The sequence below is a fragment of the Poecilia formosa genome, unplaced genomic scaffold, assembly GCF_000485575.1.
Source record: "Poecilia formosa unplaced genomic scaffold, Poecilia_formosa-5.1.2 Scaffold2, whole genome shotgun sequence".
In the NCBI taxonomy this organism is placed as follows: domain Eukaryota; kingdom Metazoa; phylum Chordata; class Actinopteri; order Cyprinodontiformes; family Poeciliidae; genus Poecilia; species Poecilia formosa.
This window is the reverse complement of record NW_006799941.1, coordinates 6,590,788-6,617,647: the sequence shown is the minus strand read 5'-3', so window position 1 is coordinate 6,617,647 and position 26,860 is coordinate 6,590,788. Positions and strand designations below refer to the sequence as shown.

At 38.6% G+C, this 26,860-nt stretch overlaps 3 protein-coding genes across 4 annotated transcripts; 2 read left to right on the top strand and 1 right to left on the bottom strand.

Annotated features, from left to right (window-relative positions):
• Positions 1-2,413: 2,413 nt before the first annotated feature.
• LOC103138138 (protein bicaudal D homolog 2-like) lies at positions 2,414-13,562 on the top strand. Of its 2 annotated transcripts, none has more exons than XM_007552246.2 (8): positions 2,414-2,677; positions 5,555-5,767; positions 6,617-6,769; positions 7,660-8,124; positions 8,671-9,672; positions 9,771-9,922; positions 11,105-11,336; positions 12,302-13,562. In XM_007552246.2, exons 1-8 carry the CDS (start codon positions 2,438-2,440, stop codon positions 12,302-12,304), a joined length of 2,460 nt encoding a protein of 819 aa, XP_007552308.1. In that variant the 5' UTR covers positions 2,414-2,437; the 3' UTR covers positions 12,305-13,562. The 2 variants fall into 2 exon arrangements, with proteins under 2 accessions (XP_007552308.1, XP_016527303.1); XM_016671817.1 differs by having other exon boundaries at positions 11,105-11,348.
• A 1,218-nt stretch (positions 13,563-14,780) lies between these two features.
• card19 (caspase recruitment domain family, member 19) lies at positions 14,781-19,495 on the top strand. Its single transcript, XM_007552211.2, has 6 exons — positions 14,781-14,888; positions 15,301-15,440; positions 15,949-16,105; positions 16,210-16,272; positions 16,788-16,853; positions 16,953-19,495. The coding sequence occupies exons 1-6, from the start codon at positions 14,882-14,884 to the stop codon at positions 17,060-17,062; spliced, it is 543 nt and encodes a 180-aa protein (XP_007552273.1). The 5' UTR covers positions 14,781-14,881; the 3' UTR covers positions 17,063-19,495.
• On the bottom strand, positions 19,493-26,203 carry ninj1 (ninjurin 1). Its single transcript, XM_007552200.2, has 3 exons — positions 25,890-26,203; positions 22,256-22,496; positions 19,493-20,446 (listed from the first exon to the last, which is right to left on the bottom strand). The coding sequence occupies exons 1-3, from the start codon at positions 25,944-25,946 to the stop codon at positions 20,292-20,294; spliced, it is 453 nt and encodes a 150-aa protein (XP_007552262.1). The 5' UTR covers positions 25,947-26,203; the 3' UTR covers positions 19,493-20,291.
• Positions 26,204-26,860: the final 657 nt, after the last annotated feature.

Below are 26,860 nucleotides of genomic sequence, written 5' to 3'. Positions count from 1 at the left end.
CCAGCACACATCTGAAAAGAGGTGGAAGGTTAAATTAGCTTTTGTGCTCCAAATGAATTAATAGTTTGCCATTACTTCTGCAGTACAGGTATTGTACAGTGCAGCAGTCTAGAGACATCTATGAAAAAGGCTTTTACAGTTCAACATAGAACATCAAGGATAATACGTTTAGGTGATATTGTACCTCTCTTGGGGGCAAAAACAAGAGAACATGGCATCTGACTGTGAGAAAGGCTGGATAAGGATTCATTTTTGCCAAAAATGTACCTTGAGTGGGATTGTAAGGGTGACTCAAAGTGAGAGAACTGCAACAAAATATGTTACTGTATCTAAAGGTTCATTATTTTAAGACTTACACGTCTTTACCAGTAATGCCAATTAGTTTGGAAGGAACTGTGGCTTAGTAGGATTTTATTATAATGCAAAATCCTACCTCTTTTGTCATATGGAAGCCCTTTACAGTTTTTAGTATGGGCTGGCAGGTCTAAGAAGAAAAATGTTATTAGTGACATACTCAAGCAACATAATCATGCTTGTAAATCAACAAAGAAATGGGAACTGATAAATCAAAAAGATTAAGGAACGACAGCAGCCATATTTAAAGTTATAAAATGTCAGTGTATAATAAAATAAGAGTTAGCTTACCCAACGTTATACCTAAAATCTCAAATGCTATGGTGAAAAACACACCTAGAACTGACGGTATCAAAAGAGCTGGAAATGAAAAAGAAAGAAAAACTGAAGTGCCATGTCTACAGAAGTAGCTGGATAATAGAACATAAGTAATTACCTTTTAACAACTTGGATACAGAACATACTTACAATGAAATGGCCTATAGAGTGCCATGGCACATCCCAGACCAAAGCAGACTGAGTAAAAATGGTAATATTTGTCTGAAAATAGTAAGAATAGTCAGAGTCAAAATATTCTTCAAATAAAAACACAATTTGATTCAGGAAACTGTATGCCACTACTAGATAGTTATTGTAATTACAAATTACTAAAATATACGTACAGTGTTTGTAAAAGTTGTTAATAGGAGTTCCTTCATTTTCCTAAAAAGGTGAAACAAAAACATGATTTACTAATAATAATAAAAAAAAAAACAATCACAGCGCTGCCGAAGACTGAGGGAGCTGAGTGTAAAGCAATAAAATACTAAAATTTAGATAAAGACACTGAAAATAGCTTAGCATTAACACAGGTTTAAGATCATGGCAAAAACCTTTGCGAACAGGTGTACATACCATGTAAGCTCAGCTGTAGCTGGGAGAGCTCTCCAAGCAGGTACAACAACAGCAATACAATCAACATTTATTTGACAACTTCCTGAAGCCGGTTCAACCACTCAGTCATGGGTTGGGACAAAAGGAAAGTCCCAACCCATCAGGTTGTTTTGCTTTCACATTTACTTCACAATTTTGATATTTTTAAATCAAGACTTTGGAGGGAAATCAAATAGTAAGTTTTTCATGTTTTAGTATAACAGAATACATTCTGTTGGAAAATAAAAATTGCTTACTGTAGGTATAAGCCACAACCAGTCAACTTAGTCCACTTATAACTATTGCTATTATTAAGCCATGCACACAGGGTTTTACGCTCTGCTGTAGTTCCTTTATTTATTTATTTTTTTTAAGTCTAACTGTAGATTTATAAGCCTGAACATATCTCGCCATTAGAAAAATAACTCAGGTTCTGCATATGGCGGTCTTGAAAGGTCAAAGTTTTCTTTGTATTTCTCACCATATGGGGGCGCTCTGCAACATTCAAAGGCACACTTGTGCTGTCTTTCTACCTTTAAACCTCCCATTAAAATGTCTCTTAAAACTTAACTATAATTACGTTCAGAGGAATTAGTAAGGAAGCTCTGAGTTGGATGTAGATATTTTGTTTTCGACCTTTAAACTGTAGATGAAATTAACGCATTACCCGTTTCGTGGATATAGATGTAGTTTCATTGTAAAACCTCTAGATGGCAGCCTTGAATTAACTTATGTTGTCAGTACGTATCCTCTGGAAGTCACGCTATGCACTCTGGTAGTTGAAGTCAACGTCGCAGCTGTACCAGACCGTCAATGTGACATTAGCATTTCCTTCAAAACTACAATTCCCTCTACAGTCACGTAGATTTGAAAGCTGTGCGGAGAGCTTTTTCCAATCGATGATCTCAACTGAAGTTTCCTCTGGCTGCCTCATGAAGATACTGAGGAAAGTCATCGAGAATGACAAAACTATTTAATTTAAACGCATTTCGACGTCTGTGACTGGGGGAAAAAAGCAGAAGGAGCAAAACGCCATTCAAACCGCGACAATGCGGTTCAAACAAAGAGGACAGTGATTTGCGGCGTTCCGAGATTTTTTTTTTTTTCCTTGGGCTGCTCCCGTTAAGTCAGGGCTGGGTTCCGTCACGGTTTGAATCGGCGGTTCGCCAAGATGTCTATGGAGGAGCAGGACTATCCCGAGGCGGTGCTGGTGACCGAAGCTGGGCCGCAGTGGCTCCGAGTCGAGGTGGACCGTCTGACCCGCGAGTTGCGAGAGACAACTCACGAAAAGATCCAGGCGGCGGAGTACGGGCTGGCCGTCCTGGAGGAGAAGCAGCAGCTCAAGCAGCGATTCGATGAGATGGAGGCGGAATACGAGACGGTCCGACAGGAGCTGGATCAGCTGAAGGAGGTAAGCTGAGGTCTAAGCCACGCAGACGGATATGTTTAAGTGCTGACAGGCTGTCGGAGGTAACCCTAACTGTGACCGGGAGGCACGTTAACCTGGTTAATATCGCACATAGTGGTTTAAATGTTCTGCGCATGTGTTAATAATCATGGTTATTAGCAGGTCAGCTGGGTTAGGATCCGCTAAACAGTGTTTTTCTTATGCTATAAAACTAGGCAAAGAAGCAACATCTTGGTCTCTTGCCCACACTTGCCCTTGGTATGTAAAAACCAAAGCCCTCTAGTCAAATAAATCTCAGTAACTTAAGTATCAGTAACTTATTGTATTTGCAAAGTTAGTTTGTTGTTTTGTTGTGGGGTCGAGTTCTGAAGAACAGTCTGATGGTGGTTGAAAATACAAACATGCTGCAGACATTTCCTTTTGAGCACTGACAAGTAAATCTTTTGGTGAGATAATATCTCCTAATCAGGTTTTATCCACTTCCCCTTTCTTCTTTTTTTCAAAGGGTTGTTTAGATGAACATTTCCAGCTCATAACTACAGAAAACTTCAATGTTTTTCCTGCATGCACAACTCACTTCAGGGTTAAAATACAATCACAGCAAACAGCAGCTGCAGATACTAAAGTAGGTATCACGATAGCAAAATTTTCTTAAACTAGAAAAAATATAATGATATAGGACAGCTGGAAGTGTTTGAAAGCTGAAATTCTGTGCAAAATATATCCCTCAATTTACACTGAAACCTGTGACTTAAAATCACTAAAAATAATTCTGGATTACATTCACTAAGCTAATCTTTAGTAAACGTTCTGCTTTGACAATGAAGCTAGAATAAAATTCAGATTATTGAGTTTTAAAAGTTTTGATAGCTTAAAAATAGAAGCATTTATTAGAAGCAAAGACGATTTCAGCCTGCATACAAATTCAATTTAAGCTTGAATGTTACATTCTGACAATGAGATACGTTACATTTTGTTTCTTAAGAAATCCATCAGTAATTTTCATAGCATAAGTAATTATTTATATTTCCTATGGCATATACAACTTATTATTGTTGAAATGATAACAGTAATTGTTGTTATTGTTATCATTATTGTTATTTTACAGGTTTAAATGTTCTTAAAATATAAGTTATGTTTATGAGTTAAATTAAATACAAACAGTACATGCCTTGAATTCACAGCCTACAGGAAAGTGGTGTGACAGATAAGGCTGCACAATATTTTCATTATTATCTAAATATCACTGCACATAATGAATTGCCTGGACAACCACCAGTGTTTGCTAATTATTTGACTAATGTTCATTGAGGCTCTCTATGGCAGTGATATAACTGGTGACACTTGTTTAAATCAACATACGATTTAGAAGGTATAAAAGTGATAAAGTCATTAAAATATCATTTGTCACAGTGCCAAGACAGCAAATGTTGGCCAGAAGCAATCTAAATAAATGTGTTGTTCCTGAAATGGAAATAATTGATTTTACTTTGTTTCCATTATCTGGATAGATTAATAAGTTGTGTTTGCTGTGAACCCAAAGCAAAAAGACATCAACGCCTCTTATGTCTTTGTTTACTTGGCATCTAAGATCCCGACTTGTGGGAAAAAATCACACCATGTTTTAGAAGGAGAAGTTCGGTTTTCCCCTCTGAGTGTTCTTGGAGCGTCTAACCACGCTATCAGTGGAGGAACTGCTCCCCGAAGGACTTCCACTTAGGCTTTTTTTAGCTGTTGTACTTGCTAGTTTCTGAATGTTGCTCACTCTGAATTATTCAGCGTAATGGCTCAGTTTTACTGTCCTCCAGCTCGTCCAACGCACGCCGCTTCTCCGCGTTGGGAATTGCTCATTGTGAGGCGTTTTACTTGCAGTCAGAAGCTTCAATGTTTTCTAGATCTTTGTCACAGTGGTCAGAGCAAACATTATTGATACCAAATATGTTTGATACATTCTTACTAAGTGGGCTAAATATCAAGTCAAAATGAGGAACTTAGTTTTTTTTTTCCCTCTTCTGAGACTTTCTATGAGTGACAACTTTAGAGATGTAAGCTCTTGTTGAGTTACATCCACATTAGGTTATTCCATTGCTCATCACGCTCTAATAATTAAGCGGCTTATTGTTGTCGTCACTGGCATCGTGTCTTATGACTGACTGTTGGTCTGGAGTCATCGCCTCAGCAGCACCAACAGTGACAGCAGGCCGCTGCTTGTTCCTCAAATCACGTCTGAAGTAAACGACCAGTATCACATGCACTAATTAAACTTATTGAGGATACTACTAACTCTATAGATAAAATAAATGTGTGGGTGTGTTCATTGATCTCAGAAAAGCATTTGATTATAAATCACAGCATTTTAGTCAGTAAGTTGGAACAATATGGGACCAAGGGGACTGCACTAAATTGGGCGAAAAGTTACAGAAAACAGTTTGTGAAGAGTACTTGTGCATCGTGATTATATGTCATTTTCGAAAAATAAAACATTATATTCTTCTATGTGAAGGACATTTTTACAAAATTGATTTGTCCAGTTAAAGCTTGTCCAGTGAAATCTTGCGGGGTTTTTTAATCATTTTTTTTGTTCGTCCGTCTACATAATTGAGGAAATGGTGACCTTAAAAATAAAGAAGCAGAAAGTATCAAAAACAAAAATGTTAGATTTTATAAATATGTTTGATTTCAAATTTTAAGACAATAAAACTGAAAAAGTAGGTTTGCTTTTCTTGGCACCAATGAATTTAAACACTTCCATGTTTTACTAATAAATACATTTTTTTTTTTGAATGTACAACTAAATCTGCAACTTAAAACGGCTTTCGGTTTTTTAATCCTTGATGAAATCGGCTTGTTTCCATGCTTCCTGTGTTGGTCTGTCTTCAGGCGTTTGGACAGGCTCATTCTACCCACAGGAAGGTGGCAGCAGATGGGGAGAGCAGGGAGGAGTCGCTGATACTGGAGTCAGCCAGTAAAGAAGCTCTGTACCAGCAGAAGGTCCTGGAGTTGCAGAATGAGCTCCGACAGGCCAAAGCGTCCCTCTTAAGTGCTCAAGCAGAAAATGATCGCCTGTCAGCCATTGCTCTCGAAATGAGAGAGGTAAACCTCTCCCTTTTTTTTTTTTTTTTGTAGAATGGAGTGTTTCAAGCATGGGCTTTTATTAAATCTCCTTTTTATCCATTGATTTTAACTGGGTTGATTTAATTCACTGTACAGGTGGAATCACAATCAGCTGCTGCATGTTATTGTCCATCTCAATAAGAGAACACAGAGCAACTCAATGCATTAAAACTTTTCAATTAGCATGTTTTGTGTTGTGCTGTGTGTTAGATTAGTCATTAAATAACTTCTCAGTTCTGTCCATTTGGGTCGGCCGCAGCCCGTCGTTAACCAGTAATCTGAAAAGTGCTTCACCGGTGAAGAAAATCTCTTTCCAGAACCTTTTTTTCAGCTCCTGGTTCCTGTGAGGAAAAAGGTACATTGTGAATGAAAAGTTATTCCTCCCCTTAGGAATAATTCCTGGAGAATATTCTGGCAATCAAAATAAAAGCAGTTTGACAGAAATGCATTTTGAGTTCACAAAATGGGATCGATGTTTTCAAGATTTATTTATTTGTATTGTAAGGCAGTAATTTCCCCCCTAGCCAGGTAGTGGCATTTGCAACAAGAAAGGGGTCAGTTCTGAATTTGTCCAGGAGGAAATATGACGTAATGCTCCATAGTTAGTAAAACAGAGGACGTCCTCAAAAGTCTCTTTGTAGCCTGAGTTAAGTGGACGGAGTCCTCCTGATGTCATTTCCTCTCCAAGTCTTGACCTGTGCTCTGTGTTACACGCTGATCCTAATTTGACCTGGAATAAGTTGATAGTTCCCACAATAACTAAAGTATATCCAGTGTCCAGCTGCAGAAACATAAAGTTATTCCTGTTCTGACACCTTTCCTGTCCAGAATTCAGATGTGGCAGAGCTGCAGCGGGCTCAGCTTCGAGACGACATCAGAGAGTATAAAGTTCGGGAAGCTCGACTTCTCCAGGACTACACTGAGCTGGAGGAGGAGAACATCTCCCTGCAGAAACAGGTGTCTGTTCTGCGGCAGAACCAGGTGAGACGAGCAAAGTGCCAAAAATGGACGATGGTCATGAAGTTCTTGTACGTGAATCTGATTCTTTTGCTGTGTTATGACTAAGACGGTGACACACATCGGCTACTACAGAAATAAAGCAGATGCTTATAGTCTTATGTTGTTAAATAAACTGGTTTCATCAAATGTTCGGAGGTAGAATTTATGATATAAGAAATATGTGCATTGTTAGACAAATTTGATAGTAAACTGGTGAGAGAGGTTTAAAATTTTTTAGACCTTTTAACTTGAGTTCAGTGAAGGAAACAAATTCTGCATTAAGAGAAAACAGTTTTAGCTGAACCACATATTGCACGTTTCTTGGTATCTCTAAACGCCTTGCCTGGCAACAAACCCACATTTTTGCCATGCCGTCTCAGTCCCTAAACAGAAATCCTATTGAAAACCTGAGGAGTTTAAACGGACGACCTGGAGGGATTTTACAGAATAGAAATGATGGCAATCTTCAAAGATCCTTTTTCTGTTTTCTCTATCCTGGTCAGATGTTAGAGCAGGGATATTTGAAAGTGTTGATTCATTGCAGGGTGCAAACTCTCCTGATTTTGTTCACAATTATTTTTTGCATTGAATTTATTTCCCCCACTAGCTAAAAGTGGAGAAATTAGCATATAGTGTCTCTGTTCTCAACATGAAAAAATGTTGATGCACAAATAATTTGACATTTAAAACAAAGCTTAGACATGATTTACTTGGTGTGTTTTTTCTCCTGCACTCCCCATCTAAAAATCTTTAATCCTTCTGTTGTTGTTTTTGGAATACTCTGGAGTTCATTTTGCCTGTCAGCACAATTACAGAAAACCCCACGCAGCAAAGTGAAACTATTGCTTTATGTATTTTGACAATGTGCACAGGTGGAGTTCGAAGGTCTTAAGCATGAGATCCGTCGGCTGGAGGAGGACTCCCAGTGTGTCCAAAGCCAGCTGGAGGATGCTATGCGTCTGAGAGAAATCGCAGAGCGGCAGCTCACAGAAGCCTTAGAGACGATTAAAACGGAGCGCGAGCAGAAGGCCACGCTGCGCAAAGAGCTCTCCCACTACATGACCATTGGGGGGTCCGTGTACAGCAGCTCTTTTAATATCTCCATCGATAACCCAAAACTCCACGAGGATCCCTCCACCATCCACGAGCCTGACAACGACGATCTGATCAGAGGCTTCGAGAATGGCCTGGTGAAGATGGGCGACAGCGACGAGGACAACAGAACGCTGGTGAACAAGAGAGGAGAGGCCTTCAAGCCGGCTCCTAGCTTGGTGGATGATCTGCTGAGTGAGCTCAACATCTCTGAGATACAGAAGCTGAAGCAACAGCTTGCTCAGGTATTAGATGCTGAGATGCACCTTGAGTGTAATTGTTTTATTTTCTCCTAAAGCAGTATGTTAAATAAGCCATGTTTTTTTGGCTTATTTAATCAAAAATGAATATTGTTTAGACTAGTCTGTTGACCGTTCCTAACAACGTGGTGGTTTGATAGTGAGAACAAAGCCAGGACTTTACTTTGCCATTAATTTTAAGACGTTATGGAAACGAAATCTTATTATATAGAGTTTCAGTGTCTCATTCTTTCAACACTCCAGAATTATCACTTCTAAACTTATCAAGTTATACTTAGTGCTGCACTGATCTGTGGTTGTAGCTTTGCCTTAATGATGGGCAACAGAACAGTTCGATAACGTATTGAGAAACTAAAAATCTCAACAAGAATGATTGAAAAAGATCTTGACTGAATTAAGTTTGTGTTATGAGACTGAGCAGATTCTAACCAGTGGTTGGTAACAAACTTTCTCATATAGGATTGAATAGATATTTATTAAGAGAAATGGTGACCCGCGTCATTTAAGAGGTTTATTTTGTTTGTGCGTCAGGTTGAGCGGGAGAAGATGGCCCTGATGAACTCGTTGCAGGAGAGCCAGAAGCAGCTGGAGCAGGCCTACGGCACGGTGTCCGAGCAGAAGGAGACCGTCAATAGGCTGACTGAAAACCTAAGCGCCATGCGGAAACTCCAGGCCAGCAAGGAGCGCCAGTCTGCCCTCGACACCGAGAAAGACAGGGACAGCCACGACGACGGAGATTATTACGAGCTGGACATCAACGGGCCGGAGATCCTGCAGTGCAAGTACACCGTGGCCGTTTCCGAAGCCGGAGAACTGAGGCAGGAGCTGAAGACGCTGAGGGCTCAGTACGAGGAGTGCCGAACCAAGTACGAAGACGAGCGAGCGCGTTTGGAGAGCGACGTCCAAGACCTCAGGTCAAAGCTGTTCTCTTTGGAGAGGATTAACCAAGCGGATAAAGCGGAGGTGTCCCGCCTGGAGAAGGAGCTCCGTCTGGCCACGGCAGCTGCAGGAGAATCCCTCGGAAGCCTCAACGTCGCCCAGGATGAGCTCATAGCTTTCAGCGAAGAGCTGGCCAATCTCTACAACCACGTGTGCATGTGCAACAATGAGACTCCCAACCGGGTCATGCTTGACTACTACAAAGACGGCAAAGCCTTGGTGAGACGAGGGCAGGAAGGGAAGGAGCAGCAGCAGACTGTTCTTCTGACCAGCGGGCTGATGGGTGAGAACGACAATGGAAAGTCCGAGTCCTGCAGCATTGTGGTGACTGCTGCAGCTCCAGAGCATCGCCCCGAGCCCATGAACATCTACAACCTGGTAGCCATCATCAGGGACCAGATCCGCCACCTGCAGCAGGCGGTGGACCGGACCACCGAGCTGTCCCGTCAGAGGCTCGCCAACCTGGAGCTGAGCGCCGTGGCAGACAAAGACAAAGAGGCCTGCATGGAGGAGATTCTCAAACTCAAGTCGCTTCTCAGCACCAAAAGGGAACAAATTGCCACTCTCAGAGCTGTGCTCAAGGCCAACAAACAGGTCAGAGGAGGATTTTACATTTGCCATCTGTCTCATGTACTGTCTTGTCAGTTTTCAGAATTGCAAGTAATTAATGTAAATGTAAAATGTCCATTTAGACAGCAGAAGTCGCCCTGGCCAACCTCAAGAGCAAATACGACAGTGAGAAGGCCATGGTTACCGAGACGATGATGAAGCTCCGGAATGAACTCAAGGCTCTAAAGGAGGACGCAGCTACTTTCTCCTCTCTTCGGGCCATGTTTGCTACAAGGTAAAATGTGACTCTGAGCAACACGAAGGCAGTCGTATAAGATCCTTACAACTTCTTAGCAGAAGAGAGTATAAACATATTAAAACAAACTGGACAAACTATTACTTTTGACCATAGCATACCTCAGACAGATGGTAATATAATTGAAAAGATAATTAGTTAATACGTCACTAAATTATTGCAAAAGTGAAACTCTGATATTGATTTATTACACTCAGTAGTATTTGGCAACAATTTTCTGTAGGTCTGCTAAGGTTAATAATTGTAGGCTTCGCGTGCATGAAAACCCCAAATTCACTTTCTCGGGAAATTTGAATTTTAAAAAGATTAATGAAAAATGAGAGGCGTCTTCTGGCCTTCACAGTTTTGGGGTAGACTTCTGACTGAGGAAAGAAAGTTGGCCACAATAAGATTTGGCAAAAAAAATAAACATGGTGTTCTGAGAGCGCTATACATGTACATTAATGTGAAATTGAGTGGAAGAAAAAACTGGGGTGGCAAAAGGTGCACAAGGAACAGGAATAACTGAACCTTTGAGATGATTGTGAATCAAAGCGGGACATGAGCTATCGTTGTTTTAATCCACTCCTGAACAAAAATATTATGTTAAGCCTGACTTGCGCTGAAGAGAAAAAGAAAGACTGTTGCTTTTTTAGATTCAAGTAAATTTTGCTTTTTATTTGGAGTGTGGGAGGCACCAGAATGATCAAAATTCATTCTCTATAGTTTCCTTTTTATAAATGAATAAGCTTTTAGATATTCTGATTTGTTAAGTGGCACCGGTAACTTTCCCTATTCAACCCAAACATGAAGGAAAATCATGAGACTTGCCAACAGCACGCATGCATATTGTCATCACTTTAATTTTAAAAGCAGCTCCAGATTGACATAGTAGTTCTTATTTAGCACCTCTGCATTTCCTGATGTTGCTTTTCCTTTATAATTATTTTGTCTTTCTATCTATGAAGACACAAAGCATTGTGGGAGCAGTCTGATGTAATACTGACTCAGCTTGCAGGAAATCCATCCTTCCATCTGGAAAAGTTGTCTTGGGAATAAAATAACAACTTCAGCCACGTTACTCCCCCCTAGTGGCAGAAATGTGCATCCATGCCATCTTCTTTTTTTCTCCCCTCCCCTCTCCTACGTCGTTCTAAACCTCTTCTTCTGCTTCTCTCTCAGATGCGACGAGTACGTGACCCAGCTGGATGACATGCAGAGGCAGCTGGCTGCAGCCGAGGACGAGAAGAAGACGCTGAACTCACTGTTACGGATGGCTATTCAGCAGAAACTGGCTTTAACTCAGCGCCTCGAGGATTTGGAGTTCGACCACGAGCAGGCACGCCGCAACAGTGCGACAGCGGCCGGAGGAAAGGGCAAAGCAAAGGGAAAGGGAGCTTCCTCCGGCCACCATGTAAGTCAGATGGTAAACTGCAGGACTCGCAGCAAATGAGATGCTTTTTGCATTTCCAGAGCTTAAGATGTTATTTCTTCTGCTTGACCATCTTTGTTGTAGCTAAAACTTCTAACACCAGGTTCCTGATCTTTTTCTGCAATTATTAATCATCTGTTGGGTTTGAATATTTATCTATTTACTAGGAGAACATACAGCATCTACTTACAGGGTGAAGGAACAACAGTTGCTTTTAAATGTGCATTTATATAGTTTATAATACTTAAAACAACTTTTAAATAAGCACACTGCTAATTTTCTGACTAACATTTAGTTCTGAATCTATTTCAGATGATCTCTAAAATATAATCCGTAAGAAATGTAGGCTGTAACTGGACCTCATGTATTTAAAGAGGGTTAAAAAATTAAATTAAACCTGAAAATAAGAGCTAAAAGTACAGTAGGATCAAGTGAGAGTAAAACACAAAACTAAAATCACTGAAATATGTACTGTAATATAACGAGCAATTTTAGGTGCTTTTCAATTACAGATAGTTTTCATTACAGACTGTGTTTATCAACAGCTGAAATGGTTAATATGGATAGCATTACTGTGTTTTTTCCACAGTAAGTAGATCATGACCATAGATTTCTAAAATATTGCCATTATTTTCTCTCCCAGCATGTTCTGTAACAAATGTGTGCTCTAAAAAGAAAAAGGATAAAGTAGAGCAACTTTTCAGTAATACATTCAATTGAATGAAAGCCTTGTAGTTGCACAGAAGTCATTAGTTACTCTACAAAATGCAGTGATTCATTTCCTAAATCTTCTTGTAATTCTTGTTTTGTAATAAAATCAGTTATTTATTTCCTCGCGTTCCTATTTGTTTGCCTCAGATATCTCCAGTAGATGTCTCCATTTTATTCTTAAACTTCAGATGTCTGTAGAAGCTGAAACGCTGATCATTTTCTCTTTTCCATTGCAGTAAACCCGTCAAGACAAGTGACCTTAAAAGAAAAAAGTCTGTCAGTGTGACGGTTGGCACACTCCAGGTTGCATCTGTGCAAAGTCGAGAACTCGACCACCAGTATTTGCCAAGAACATTATAGCAGAGTGCCGCAACACTTAATGTAGTTTTTGTCACAATGTGAGCGAGGAAAGCGACTCGACGCACCAGCGTCCCTTTGGATTTCATCAGTCTTCCAAGTAAATGCACCACTGATTGCTGAACCAGGGGAAGGGCAGAGATGGATTCCTCACTGATTACGTTTGTCTGTTACCACAACTGAGCACTTTTTATTACTTATTCCTCCTAACAGATTCCTTCTTTAAATTATGTTTGTGTTATTCAGTATTGTTTAACTGAGATGTATGCTGTCCCACCTGCTCCCTGGTCAAACATTGAGCTCTCTGAATATATCGTAACCTAATTTATTTTTAGCAGTAAAGTAGGAGATTGCTGGTTTTTAAAAACAAAACTATTTGTCCTATTGGGTAAAATTTGAACGAGAGAGACGAAGGAGTTTCACAAGCCCTGTTTCGCCTTGATCTTTTTTTTTTTAAATCAAAGCCAGTAACGGAGCAACCAATGTGCTGACCAGGTATGCGTTTTCAGGAAATAATGTTACATATTGTTATAACCCTAATGTAGGGTGATTGAGTGGAGAGCAGATTTGGTTTTGTAATCAGCTTGGCAAAAAATGTGGCAAAAATTTAGCTGTGCCAATTTTTTGCCAGTCCATGAGTAAACTCGTAATGACTGAGGAACAGTATTTTAATGCAAATTTATTTAAAGATTTATAAGTTAATAAAACATACTAGTATTCATTCAGATTTTATTCATGAAGAGGTTTTTAAGTACTTTTTTAATTCATCTTTTTGTATTAGCATTTTGGTCATACATTGTCAAGTGCAGTGCCATTGTGTGTTTTGTTTGTACAAGTGCAATTTTCAATCCTGGCTGAATTAAAAAAAAAAAAAAAGAAAGTGCTTGTGCTTTTTAAAAGTATTAATTTTTACATGTTTTGTTATGACTGCAATTGTATTTATTTGTGTCTGTTCAGATAACAGGATTCGTTGTTCTCTTGGTAAATGAGGGAGGTCAGATTTAGCTGCCTGGTTACGAAGTAATGATGGATGAGCTCTTGTTTAAAACAAAAACGTACTAGCAAAGTTTGTTTGTTGGCTTCTGTTACTACCTCCAGTTATAGCTGGTGAAGAAATAAACCTGACTTTCACAGCTCTGAGGAGTTTTGTGTTTATTTGAGTTGCTGGTCTTTCCAGTCTTTAGTGCTGAACATTTTCTGCTACTTTTAAAGTTTATTTCCTAAAATGCGGATACACAGCCGAGCCAAAGTATTCAAGTTTAATCATCTGTTCCTTTTGTTACAAATAACAATGTTTGTTTTATTAGTGCTTTATATTATAAACCAACAAAAAACGCACATAATTGTCAAGGGGAAGAAAAAATATTTTTGTTTTTCCCAAAAATAAATTTGAAGTGTTATGTAAATTTGCTTAGTCCCTTCTTATGCTGTCCCTGGGTGTAATTTCAGCAAATTTTTGTTTTTCGTGAAAGTATTTAGTTGTCAAAAGAAATTTAAAATTCTGTATCATTTTCTCTTTATGATTTTGTACTGCTTTGTGTTGGTATATTGCTTTCAATACAAGTAAAATGCATTCACAGTTGTTTGTAGTGTGACAAAATGTGAAGTTCAAAGGTTATGAAATCCTCAACGCATTCTATGCCAAAGGTAAGGTGAGACATGGTAGTGGCAGTATTAGGCTGTGGGATTCCCTTTTTTTGGCAGAGAAACTGTAGAGAGCCAAATTAAGGGCAATTCAAGAAAAAAAAAACGTTGACAAAGGATGGTTTGGATCAAGGTAAGTTCTAATGGTCTAAATCCAGTTTAGAGTCCATGGAAAAACGTTGAAAATTACTGCTCACACGTACTTTCCATTCAATCTTACAATGTTTTTTGAATGAAAGAATGTGAACATCTTTCAGACCCTAGAAAAGCTGGGTCACAAAAGATGTGGTTCCACAAAAAGGATGTAAAAATGTACACTGCAATAAAAAAACAAGCAAACATTCATTATCTTCTTCCACTTGATAATAATTGTCTGTTTTGCCCAATCATGAAATCATTAAAATCTAGAGGCCTTATAAATTTAAACTAACCCACCTTATACTACATATCAACAAGTGCTAAGAACCAATCAGCAGAAAAAGTTGTATTTCAAAGGACTGTTTGCACTTTACTGATATACAAATATTTACCGAATAGCCATCCCAAGATGAAGGAAAGTCAAGTACTGCTAAAATAAAATGTATTTAAAATTTATTGACAATTTATGATCAGGTTTTTCTAAAAACAAATGAATATCCGCTTAGTTTGAAAACTAAATGCCTGTAGCAATGGACAGAACTGTTTACCCCCTCTGGCTGTTGTGCTGAAAATGGTCTCCCTTTTTTGGAGAACGTTGACGTTCAAGACAGCTTTAGCGACGTGATGACGTCAGAAGGTGTGTCCAAACAGAGGACAGAGAGGGGACTCATTCTACAATGGGAGGTTTGTGCCTTTCTTTGACTAATAAAACGAAATAAAAGTTCGTTTTACCACGAATCTTCCCGTCTGCAATGTTATACCCTGTCCGTCACGTCCATATGACGGCCATTACCGCACCAGTGCCGTCGTGGCGTTTTGTCTCGCTTGGTCAAAGACGGTGAAATGTCAATGTTTTGGTTTCTGAAAAGTTCTCAAAATACCCCATTTGACATTAGTGGAGCCCGAGTCTGAACTTTTTCTTAATAAAGGTTTAATTCGGCAGGTCTTCAGATACCCCACGAAACTTTTACGCGCTACAAAAACGCTTTCGAAAATGGTCAAATGTATTCTCTTTTAGCTTTTTTTTTTTTATTTAATTGAAAGCTAGTTTATCTGACAGCTGAAAGATTATTTTATTATTCTCTGCTACTGACAGATAGTTTTCGCGAGCAGCTGTTAGAGGACACTGTCTTCCTCAGAGCTGAGCAGAGACTGGACACAGAGCTGGTGGACAAACTCATCCTGCAGCTCAACAGAATCTACCCGCAGATCCTCACCGACAAGGAGGCCACGAGAGTAAGTCCCACTGATGCGTTTCACTGTCTTAATCACACCAGGCTGTTTGCACCACGACTGAAAATGTATACAAAATTCTTAAAACAATTGGTTGTTATTACATTGTGTGACCCCAAAATGCTTCACTTCTGTCCCAGTGAGCATTGATGGTTTATTTTGACTTCTCCATCCTGGTCACTGTGCCTGGTGACAATAAAGTTGTTTCAATTTTTGCTTTTAAATGTTGCTCTGACTGTAGGTATGGGCATAATAAGACCTTTAGCTACATTAATGCAGATATTTCACTTTCTGTCTCATTTGATGGCATGTTGTGTTTTCCATTTTGAAGAGGAGGGAGTAAAGAAATGTATGTCTGTGCCATGTCTAATATAAACCTCGGTAAAACTGGTAATTAGTGGCTATTTTAAGACTTTCTGCAGATATTTAAAACATTTGAATGCGTGGCACGAGAGCCCACAAACCACAGTTTGATTACGACTGAGAAAAAGTATGTGCATTTGTTTGTCAGTTCAGAAATTTGGACGTACCAACAAGCGTCCGCCTGGGTGAGCTCCTGACACATCTCCAGGGGAAAGGTGATGAAGCCTGCAGGGAGTTTTACAGAGCGCTCCACCTCCATGTGGAGGAGGTATACTACAGCTTGCCAACACGGCTACGCCTCAGAGGTTTGTCAAAACAATTTCATCTTGGTCATATGTCAGTTAGTTGTTTAGATGTTTCCAAAATATTTCTTGAGACATTTTAATATTTTGTTCCATCCAAATCCCAGATTCTCTGAATCCACTCACAAGTCCACAGATCCACTCACAGAGAAACGTTCTAAACGACAGAGGTAATGTGACGCCTATGCAGGTTTTCTCTCTGTGTTTGGGTTGTTAGCATTTTCAGTTTGCGTAAGCATTGTTGTTAGGAGACACAAGGATTCCACTTTACAAGCATTTGCTGCAGCTACATAACCTCGTATTTCATCACGCAAATTATTTCTATGCCTTTTGCTTTTATGCCTCGTGACGTTATGAGGACCTAGTATTCCACATACTGATGGCTTTCAGCCTTTTTTTTTAATTTTCTGAAGAAGAACTTAATGTCTAAAGTTGTTTATGTTTCTGAAATGGTTATTTTATAGACTGATAAATCAATATCAGTCTATAATTATAATTATAGATATTACATATCTTTAATTATTTTTTACATTACAATTTGCCTTTGTTTTAAGATGTCAAGGAACTTCAGAGTAAAACAACTCTTAATAATGTAATAAATGTATTATTTATATAGTATGTTATCTATCATGGAAAAAGAACCTGACTAAATGCTGACCTCTGTATTCCTATGTACACTTTGCAGGTCCTCTCTTTTTCCTGGGCTGTTTCGGCTTTGCTGTGGGAATAGCTTTTCTCTATTACTATGGCGGTAATTTTATTTTCAGTTAAATTGTTTAATATGACCAGTTATACAATATATCTAAATGAACTGATTTGATGTTAAGAAGGTGCCTTTTTCTGCTTGTAGAAGCTAAAGTGTCGGGAAGCAGCCAGGCCCTTGGAATGGCCGCCCTCGGTCTGAAGAGAAAAGCGCAGGAGGTTCTTATTTGGTACACCGAAGAGGGCATAATGAAGTAATAAGGGTAATCTCCATACTTGGTGCATCAGAATTTCTGACACTACAAAAAAAAACTGTTTTTTTTTTTTTTTTCTGATTTTGTACACATTATGAACTATGCAAAGTACGTATTATTTTTGCTACTGATCTGAATGACAAGGGGAGACACATTTGACACTTAGGTCACACTTTATATATTGCTAAGTGGTCTAGGGACGAATACACTTGAGGGTAATACTGTGTAATAAAATAATGTAAATTATTTTTGTACATAAATTTACCTAATTTTATGCTAATTAAAAACAATCAAGGGATAATGAATTCTTATATAAAAGCACCAACCTCTGCATTTTTTTTTGTTGGTGTTTGAGTTGATGAAATGTTAGGTTATTGAGTTTAGTCTGTACTCAGTGTATTTCTGTATGTACCTTACAGTCCATTGAGACCACATTTTAATATTATGTTTCGGAACAACCACAAATTTTATATATTTTATTGGAATTCTGTATGACAGACCAAAACAATATAATTTATAATTATATTTATAATGACTTTCAACTTTTTTCTACCAATAAAAACCTAGTCTTTGTCAGCTTTGCAAAAATAGACATTGAAATATTTTTCTAATTCTTTTTTGCCAAGTTGCTCAAGTTGTGTGAGATGGGATAGAAGTTTAAGACTTGCTATAAATTGTCAAGTGCATGTTTATGTGTCTGCTACAAGATGAACCTCTGATCAGTTTCTTTTGCAGCCCTTAGCAAGTTTTCGTTCTCAATCTCCCAGACTTTTGTTCCATCTATCATCAACTCTACCCAGCTTTCATGTTTCTGCTGAAGACAAGTATCCCCACTGCATAATGATTCTCCTATCACCATGTTGGTTGTGACATTTTGCATGTTGGCCATAAAATGTTTGTCTTTGTAGGTTTGCATTGCGACAAACATTTTCGATTCTCAGATAATATTGTGCTTTGCTATTTATGCGATGTTGATTTACATGAAAATCTTCTTTAAATACTTTACTGTGGTTGTTCACTAATGTTCTCTAACAATCCCATAAAGCCTTCACAGGACAGCTGTATTCATAGAAATTAAATTACACACAGGTGGAAAAGAAAAAAAGTCTGTGATCGTAGCATGAAAAAGATTTGGAATAGTTCAAGTAGCATGGATGCTTTTGCCAGGCACCATATGTAAGAAATGCTAAAATTGGCGTAACAACATAAAGCAAAAGTAAAACCAGATGGTCACAAACCTGTTTCCGTACCGTGATTACCATCTTGTGGACATGAAGGAAACTACATTATTAAACTTGTATTGAATTTCATGGGGTCTTTAAAAATTGTTTCTCATATTCAAGCAAACAAGAATTAAAGCGTGAAAATCTAAACACCTTCAGATATTGCTAGAAGTATTTACTAGACTAATAATGTGGTAAAAGCGTGAATAGTTATCACGTGATACTCTCCGCCAATAGTATCGCGCTTTCGAACGCAGTGCATTATGGGTATAGTTATTACTGGGGAAAAATAGTAAAAAGAAACAAAATTATGAAATTTATTTTTAGTTATCTTGATTCTGAGTTAATTGTTCTGTAAAGTAATACAATTTTGTAGTTTTCGTATCTCGGTAAGTAGAACCGTAAGTGAAACTGACGGTGAAGGTCGGTGTATATATAGTGACGAAAAACCTGGGAATTTGTGTGTTGTATGAAAGGAGAGAAGGTTAGCACTCCCCTTGACAAGGATGGAATTGGCCCTTGTGGCCTGCAACACATATACGGTTAAGGCATTGCCACCTACTTCGTGGCATCTCTAACCAAGTTTTTTTTTTTTATTTGTTACCAGATAGCATTTTCTCTGCTAATTTTAAACATCTACATTCAAAAGGGTAGAACCATGTTTCCTGTATAAAATGTGTAACTGTAGAAAGGACGTGCCCTCTTCTGGCACTTTGTTGACTTTGTTTCCTCTAGACAGAGCGGAAATTTTTTACTTTTCCTGTTGGCCCGCTGTGATATAGTTCTCGAGGGAAACTGTAGTAGTGTTTATAATGAAGCTCTAAGCCTGGTTTGAGAAGTGGATTACTGCTATTGATGTACTGTTTTCCTAACCTACGGCTATATATGGTCTTGTGGATTTTTTGTGAAATAGGTCACACTGCAAAAATATTAAGGATGCAAAAATGAATTGCAATAATATATTATGTTTTTACATGGTTTGTTTCTTTTTGTTGTTTTTCTTTTTTAAGAAACTAAAGCCACTGAGAGGGGCTTCGGAAGCTAATGCTCAAGAGTGGCCTCAATTTTGACATATTTTAAATGCTAAATTTTATCTTCACTGTGTCTTCTTTTGTCAAGATGTGTCTACTGTAGAAATGCCTTACTTTTGCAAGTACTATCATTTGTACAAGCTCTGATTTGTTTTGTAAATAAAAACAAAGGAGAGAAAATAAAACTTTTCTACTTTTATTTTAAAAATATAGTACATGAGCAGTCACAGTGCATAGAAGTATTTAAAGCTGTAAAATATTCCTGGTTGTTCTTTTTTGTTTGTTTACAAAAAGTAAATAAAACATTTAATCAAAGCAACTGCACAATGCAGTAAATAAACTCAAATTATTATTATTTTTTTGCACAGGGACCCAATCAGTAAGTGTAGGATCTTGAGATTCTCTTCAAACACTAAATAACAAATACATAACTGTATGTCTCCAATACCCGTTAAAAGAGATAAAAACAGTACTTAAAAACAAATAAAAGGCAGTACAATGTACGCTCGACCAGTGTTCGGGCTCACAGGCCTCACACTGAAAAGTTTGGGAAGCACTGACCTAATGTATGGAAGACAGTCAAAGATATTGCATTTTGCATAGCACTTCAAAAAGCACGCACATACCACATCATTATTAAAAAATTCAAACTGTAAACAACACACCTCTCCTTCAGTAAAGCTACGGTACTGCATTAAGCCTTCTGGGCTCATGAATAATTTAACTTTGCTGAGGTTATACAGTCCGTCATTAATAAGCAGCAGGCATGCATACATACAACAACCGATATGAAAAATATTTTAACATGACAGGAAATGGTCACAATGATTTTGCACCAGTAACAGATGAGAAAATAAGAACTAACCACTTAATTTTGTTCAAAACACACAGAGTCAGACAATAGCAGACAATTATATAAAATGGCCATTTAACTTGTAAATAATAAAAACTCATAATGTCTTGATGAGCAAGGAGCACGTCAAGAAGGCGGTGAATTTTGCGAGTGGGGCTGCTGGACGCCGAAAGCTGTGATGAAGACGTTGACCACCACTATGACAAAGATGAAGGCCATGACACAGCTTTCCAAGATGTCCAGCTTGTGATGCATTCTTTCATCGTTCAGATTCCACTTAACTGAAAAAAAAAGAAGAAAAGCATAATATTTTGCTTATACTGAGCTGGAGAAACTACATTTTCCCACTAGGGGGCAGCACCCAGTGACAGGCAGTTTCCTTTCATACCTTTGAAGTAATCATTTATGAAGGATTTGATAAACACTAACACCATCTGACAGCCCTGTAAATGGGGAATAACCATCTGACTCCTCCAAAGGGCGATGACATGCCTCATTAGTCTGGGAATCCAACATGTGGATCCGTTTTAAGCAGAGGGTGAACCCGTGTTTCCACTTCCCTTTTGCTGCTCCAGCTCTCCTGTGACTACATGCAGCCGATAGTAAACAGAACTCTTTCAAAACCAGCTCACAGTAAAGGCAACCACTTCCTGTAAGGTTTCTATAAACACTTCCTCTCCCCCCACTTTCACTTCCTCTCCCCCAATTTTTTTTTCTGTTAGGATAAGATAAGGAAAGAGCAGGATGGGGAGCTGGGGCGGATTCACACCTGTCCAGAGTCGCTAAAACTTTCCACTTCTGATTCTACTGCTTGGTCAATCCAAAATATTCACATTTTAAAGCAAGGAAATCTTTGTCAATTAATTTACACACAGGTATTTGTGAGTAATAGGTTAGCAAAGTAAGATCAGTCATAATATTAAATAAATCCAGCTCTGTTTCAAAAACGCATTGTGAAAATTTTACTCACTCACTCACTTCAGAAAGTTAAACTTACATTATCTTATAATCATAAAATATAGAGTGAAATAAGTGATTGCTTCATTTCTTGTTATTTTGATGACTATGACTTATAGTCATCAAAATTAAAATCTAAAATTCAGTATCACACAAACTTTAAAATATCACATACCAATAGATAGATAGCTTTTCAAATTTAACTGCTGTAGCAATTAATGAATTACATTTCAGTATTGACCAACATTTAGAATTAAGAATAATTTTTCAAACATGATAGTAGCGGTGTGACAGTTTGGGGCTGATTTGCTTCATTCGAACCTGGAAAATTTGCTGTAATTGATAAAAACATGGCTGCACAGTGGCGCAGTTGGTAGAGCTGTCGCCTTGCAGCAAGAAGGTTCTGGGTTCGATTCCCGGCCCCGGTCTTTCTGCATGGAGTTTGCATGTTCTCCCTGTGCATGCGTGGGTTTTCTCCGGGTTCTCCGGTTTCCTCCCACAGTCCAAAAACATGACTGTCAGGTTAATTGGCCTTTCCAAATTGCCCCTAGGTGTGTGTGTGTGTGCATGGTTGTTTGTCCTGTGTGTCTCTGTGTTGCCCTGCGACAGACTGGCGACCTGTCCAGGGTGTACCCCGCCTCTCGCCCGGAACGTGAGCTGGAGATGGGCACCAGCACCCCTCCCGACCCCACTGAGGGACAAGGGTGACGGAAAATGGATGGATGATAAAAACATGAATCCTGTTCTATTAGAAAATCCTAAAGGTCAGTGTCTGGGCTTCAGTTTGTGACCTGGAGCTCTAGCAGACTTGGGTTGTAGAGCATGACTGTGCTCTAAAGCACATAGGCATGTCACCCAACTGCTTAAAAAAGAAACACCATGAAGTGTTGGAGTGACCTAGTTAAAGTTCACACCTCGGAAAACTCTTTTTAGCTTTAACCAAGCTAACGTTGTCTGACATTAAAATGTTTGTTGAAAGGAAAAGCAAGAAATTTATAGCGGCACATAAATTTTCAGAGCCATGTATGTTAACATTAATTGCCTTCATACAAATATCTTCAATCGATAATGAGAAATACATCTAATGACAACTTGATTAAACGGAAACGAGGCAACAAAACTCCCCAGCTTACCTATAAAGATGAGCATAACTCCCACCAGTACCTGTAAGATGAGAGAGATGCTGAGGAGAGTGATGAGGGGAACGTAGAAGGTGAAGCTCGGTCCGTGCTCGAGAACGGCCTTGAGCTGCGAGGCGTTAGCCATCAGCAGAGCCACATCCAGCATGCTCTCTGCTGCGCTCTTCTTGTTGGCGTAATGGTTCATGTTCAGGGGTCCGCGCCGCCGCATGATGCGGTTTTCCCGATGAAATTCCTGAAAACGAACGCAAACCCTGACATCAGATTTAGGCTTTCATAATTCTTTTTCCATGTTATTAACAAATGATTTTCAACATGAATACAAACTGATTAGTTTTCTGTGCAGGTTTCAGTTCAACCTTGCTCTAGATGAGCCCTTAGTAAATGTTGGACTTCACCCTCAATGCGTTGCTGAGGTTTCACTTTTATTCCTATTTGTGCAAAATCGATCCTTCAAAAGTTACTTCATCTATAAAAAATGATGACATCATACTGGAAATTTATTTTCATCTGAAACTTACTGATCTTCTTTTTCTTGTGAAAACATAACTGGCCAGAGGAAGAAGTGTGTGTGAGCACAAAGTTAGTGTAGATGCAAACATGTAATTGTCGTTGCAGTAAATCATCAAGACTTTAAGTTAGTTTTTTTGTAAAATAAATCAAATTATTTAGGGAGAAAAGAAAAAAGAACAAGGTTGATGAGTGTAGTTGTAAAAAAAAAAAAATCGGAATTGAACACTTTCTAAAGTTTTGTTTGCAGTGGAAAAACTTAACAGAAGTGAAAGTTCTCTTTTGCTGAAAAGCAGCATTTAGGTCAATAACATGGCTCAGTAACAGGTCAAACAGAGCTATGGGAGGTCACTGAGGAGGTCATAGATGTACTTTATTTGAAAGGCTTGATACCTCAGATACAGATGAATCAAACGTATCAAACACGTTACAAACACCCCTGATATCATGCTGTATTTCGGTAGAGTCAGTTCAGTTTTTATTTGGGTGGAGCAGCATTCAGTTGCCCAACACTGTCCTCGTTGTGCCCAGAGTGGCAACATCACCCTCTGAACCTCTGAGGTTCACCTCTATTCCTCTTTCTGCAGCTGCACCAACAAGGTCAGGCCACAAAAGAAGAAAAAAAGATGCTTCTGTGGTAAACCGACACAGGGCGTCATGAGGGCCACAACCTGCCACCAGCTATAATCACTCTTTCCTTATGAAACATTACCAGTACGTATGCAGGCTTTTCCACTATGGAGCACAATGTTCATTAGCCTAAATATTCTAAACAGCAGTAGTTCATCAGGATTTCAACTTCCAGCCTGCAGACTAACCGCTACAGAGACGTCTGATTCGGTCGCAGAGTACAAACATTCGTTAAGTAAACACTGGCAGTGTGACTGCTCAATGTCCTTTCAACCATGATGTTATTATTGTACAGGAGGGACGCCTCGTGTGTTTCAGGACCCACAGTGAGAGTCCAAACCTGACAGTAGAGAACATAAGCAAATGATAATTGCTGTTCATATCTAGGCTGACTTCTGTATTCATGTAAGAATTGTACATTTTTTTTGAGTTCTCAGTCCTTTATCTTCATTTTAAAACATAAAATACTGAAGCTGACTATGACTTTATGGTAGATATATATCTATAGTGGTCAGGCTTCAAATATGGAACCTGAAAAAGAAAGTGGAAGTGGAAAGCAAAAGCAAAGACAGAAATAAGCAAAGAAAGGAAGAAATACAGATAGATAGAAAGAAAGAAGAAGTTAGGAAAGGGACAAATGGTTATGGTTAACAAAATAAATGTTGCAACAATAAGATGTGTAATAAAGACTGAAAATACGAAGCTGAAAGCCTCTGTCACTGAAGACAGACCAGCAGAGAAGAGCAGAGCCCAGAACTACAGCTGCAAATACACTTCAGTTCAAACCACATCCTCTCCTGACACACACACACACACCTGCACACACATATGTATTTGAACCTTCTTTGCACTTTGTGGTTACAACCTATATCATCTGACGTTTCAAATATCTTGCACTAAGATTCTAGAAAACCACTTACACGCATACTGGCAGAGGACATAAAACAGACACGTCTCTAAAAATAAGATTTTCAAGCATTTTTCCACTTCAATCCTCAACTCTAAATATTTTTATTTTTTTTATCTTGATCTTGATCTTCTTATAAATGTGCTTCTTTTTTTTTTTGGCAAGTGCTGACGGACAAAATATGAAAGTCATTATTTACTGCTGCTGTCACTCCTTAAATTCACAACATTCAGGGATCAGTGAGATACTCTCCACTCTCTTTCCATCTATTCATCCTCATCTGTGTACAGTTACTGTAGGATCCCACTTATTATTATTAGAAACTTATTTCTTCTCACGATCTCATCCTGAGAAGAAAACCCCCCTTTATAATGCAACACAAAAAACTTTTAGTCATCTGTGACCTTACATTTTTTGCACAGTATGAAAGGCCAAAATGCTATAAACAGATAATAATTCCCATGTTGCAATTATGGTTACATCAGTTTAGCACAATGGAGCTATTTTATTTGGGTTTTATGTGACATACTCTGCATGTGTGTTTAAATGTTGGATGTTTCCGTTTCCAGAATTAACACCACGTTGATGTCTATCATATTGTTATGGCCCTTTGCTTTTCCTCTACTGTGTCTTAATTACACCCCCTTTCCAGGTTTTTCCTTCTGGTTTCTTGTTGTTTTTTTTTTGTTTGTTTGTTTCCTCCAATTAAATATTTAAAGCCAACTGTAGAAAAGTTTGCTACAATTTTAAACAAACATTAGCAAATGCTAATCTTTAAGCTCAGTGGACTGGAAAGTGGGAAGTCTGGAAGGTTTAGTATGGAAAAGTATGAAATACTTACCAGAATAAAACGTGTATGAAACTTGTTTCATACACGTTTGTAATAGAAATGGAAAAAAAGGGGGAAGGGAGTGGAGCTTAAAGGGAAACTATGAAGCAAAGTAAAGTTGTAAAAAAAGTACATATATATATATTTTTTATTTTTTTATTTATTTAAAGGAATACAAATAAGCTTTTTGATCAAACTTACTTTATAAATAAAGACCATTTACAAAAGGTAACGCCAAGACCAAAGTTAGGATTAGTTTACACACTTTCAGAACAAAGATGTTTTGTTGAAAATCACATTTTTCCAGATTTGGGTCAGTCAGTGGATCGGGGGGTCACTGTTTAACCCACCTGATCCCTCTCCGAGGAGTGAATGCACACTGCAGACACAATGCCCCGTGTCATCTGTCATTAAGTGTAATTTGATCCTCAACAAAGCACAGAAAGAAAGTTAAGTCACCCTGACTACGAAAAAAAAAACAGAAAACGCTTACAACTGCTGCTATGACATTTTAAACGCTAAATTTTATTTTCTATACGTGGACTCAAAACACTTTAAATTAATCTTGTTTCCATTTTTCTATAGCATCAAGCTTGACCGGGCGGACGAAGGATGAGGTAAAAACCTCTCCCAAAGTTACATTTTTATCTGTAAAACGACCAATTTTAAAATTTTCCGCTGGGGATCAATGGCTCACTGAACTGAATTGAACATGGAGATATTTGCTGCCCAGTAAAAACAGGATGTCTTACCCCCGCTTCGTCGCCTCGGTCAGCATCTCCGTTCATTCTTATGCTCTCAGTAGCCATGTCGTATCTGTGTATCCCGACAGAAAAGGTCGGTCATGAAGCTTCAATGTGGGCTTCACTCAGTGGGTCGCCGTGGGTCCTGGCACAAAGTCTCGGCTGGTCTACTTATAAAATACCCCGCTGCTTTGAGGAAGATGGGAGAGCACAGTTGTTTATTAAACCACCCCTCCAACACAACACGGGGCGGCGGTTGTCAGAAAGCTGTGCGCTGCTTTCCGGAGTGACAACTTCCCGATGGTATTTATTTTTATAGGGTACTTTCAGAAATGGTCCCCAATAAGATGCTGATGTAATGTTTTAGAGGCCGGACAAAGCGTGGATTACTCATCGGGAACTTTACCGGATAATTTAGGGCGGGGTTTTGCTGACATCTAGCGTTACATCTGCGGTATTACAAAAGTATGCATATTTTAAAATGAAGGACGTTTTCCATTCAAATTATACATTACACATGTAAGTATGTTTCAAGAATCTATTATTTTTTTATGATTTTATTGCTTCTGCTACAGCTAATAGAAACAAAAATTCGGTTTATCAGAAACTAAAATGTAGAAATTATTATTGCCTTATTATGGCCTGTGCAAGCAAGGGTTAGACTGAAGACTTGACCTTTAACCATCAAGCTGTCAATTATACACTCTATAGGTGTGATTGCTAAAGAAGCTAATCCAAACGTATTCCCAGAAAGTTAGGCGCAAGGGGAAAAGTGCAATAGAGAAAAAGATGCACAAGCAACGGGCACATCCTCCACCTTAAGGGGTTCAAGGCAAACTCTGCAGCTGGTGTTAGATTTTCAAGAGCCACTGCATACAGATGTATCAGACGCCAGAGTCATCTCACCTGGGTGGACATGAAATGTAGATTTCTTTTCATATGGACATTTTCACATGCAAAATTTATGTTTAGAAATCAAT

Coding starts and splice junctions, on each gene's coding strand:
- LOC103138138 (XM_016671817.1), top strand. CDS start 2,438: ATGTCTATGGAGGAGCAGGACTATCCCGAGGCGGTGCTGGTGACCGAA. Junction 2,678..5,554: donor AGCTGGATCAGCTGAAGGAG/GTAAGCTGAGGT, acceptor GTCTGTCTTCAG/GCGTTTGGACAGGCTCATTC. Junction 9,923..11,104: donor CGGGCCATGTTTGCTACAAG/GTAAAATGTGAC, acceptor CTTCTCTCTCAG/ATGCGACGAGTACGTGACCC.
- ninj1 (XM_007552200.2), bottom strand. CDS start 25,946: ATGGCTACTGAGAGCATAAGAATGAACGGAGATGCTGACCGAGGCGAC. Junction 22,497..25,889: donor ACCGAGGCGACGAAGCGGGG/GTAAGACATCCT, acceptor GTTCGTTTTCAG/GAATTTCATCGGGAAAACCG. Junction 20,447..22,255: donor AGTTATGCTCATCTTTATAG/GTAAGCTGGGGA, acceptor TTTTTTTTTCAG/TTAAGTGGAATCTGAACGAT.
- card19 (XM_007552211.2), top strand. Junction 16,106..16,209: donor AACACGGCTACGCCTCAGAG/GTTTGTCAAAAC, acceptor TCCAAATCCCAG/ATTCTCTGAATCCACTCACA. Junction 16,854..16,952: donor TTTTCTCTATTACTATGGCG/GTAATTTTATTT, acceptor TTCTGCTTGTAG/AAGCTAAAGTGTCGGGAAGC.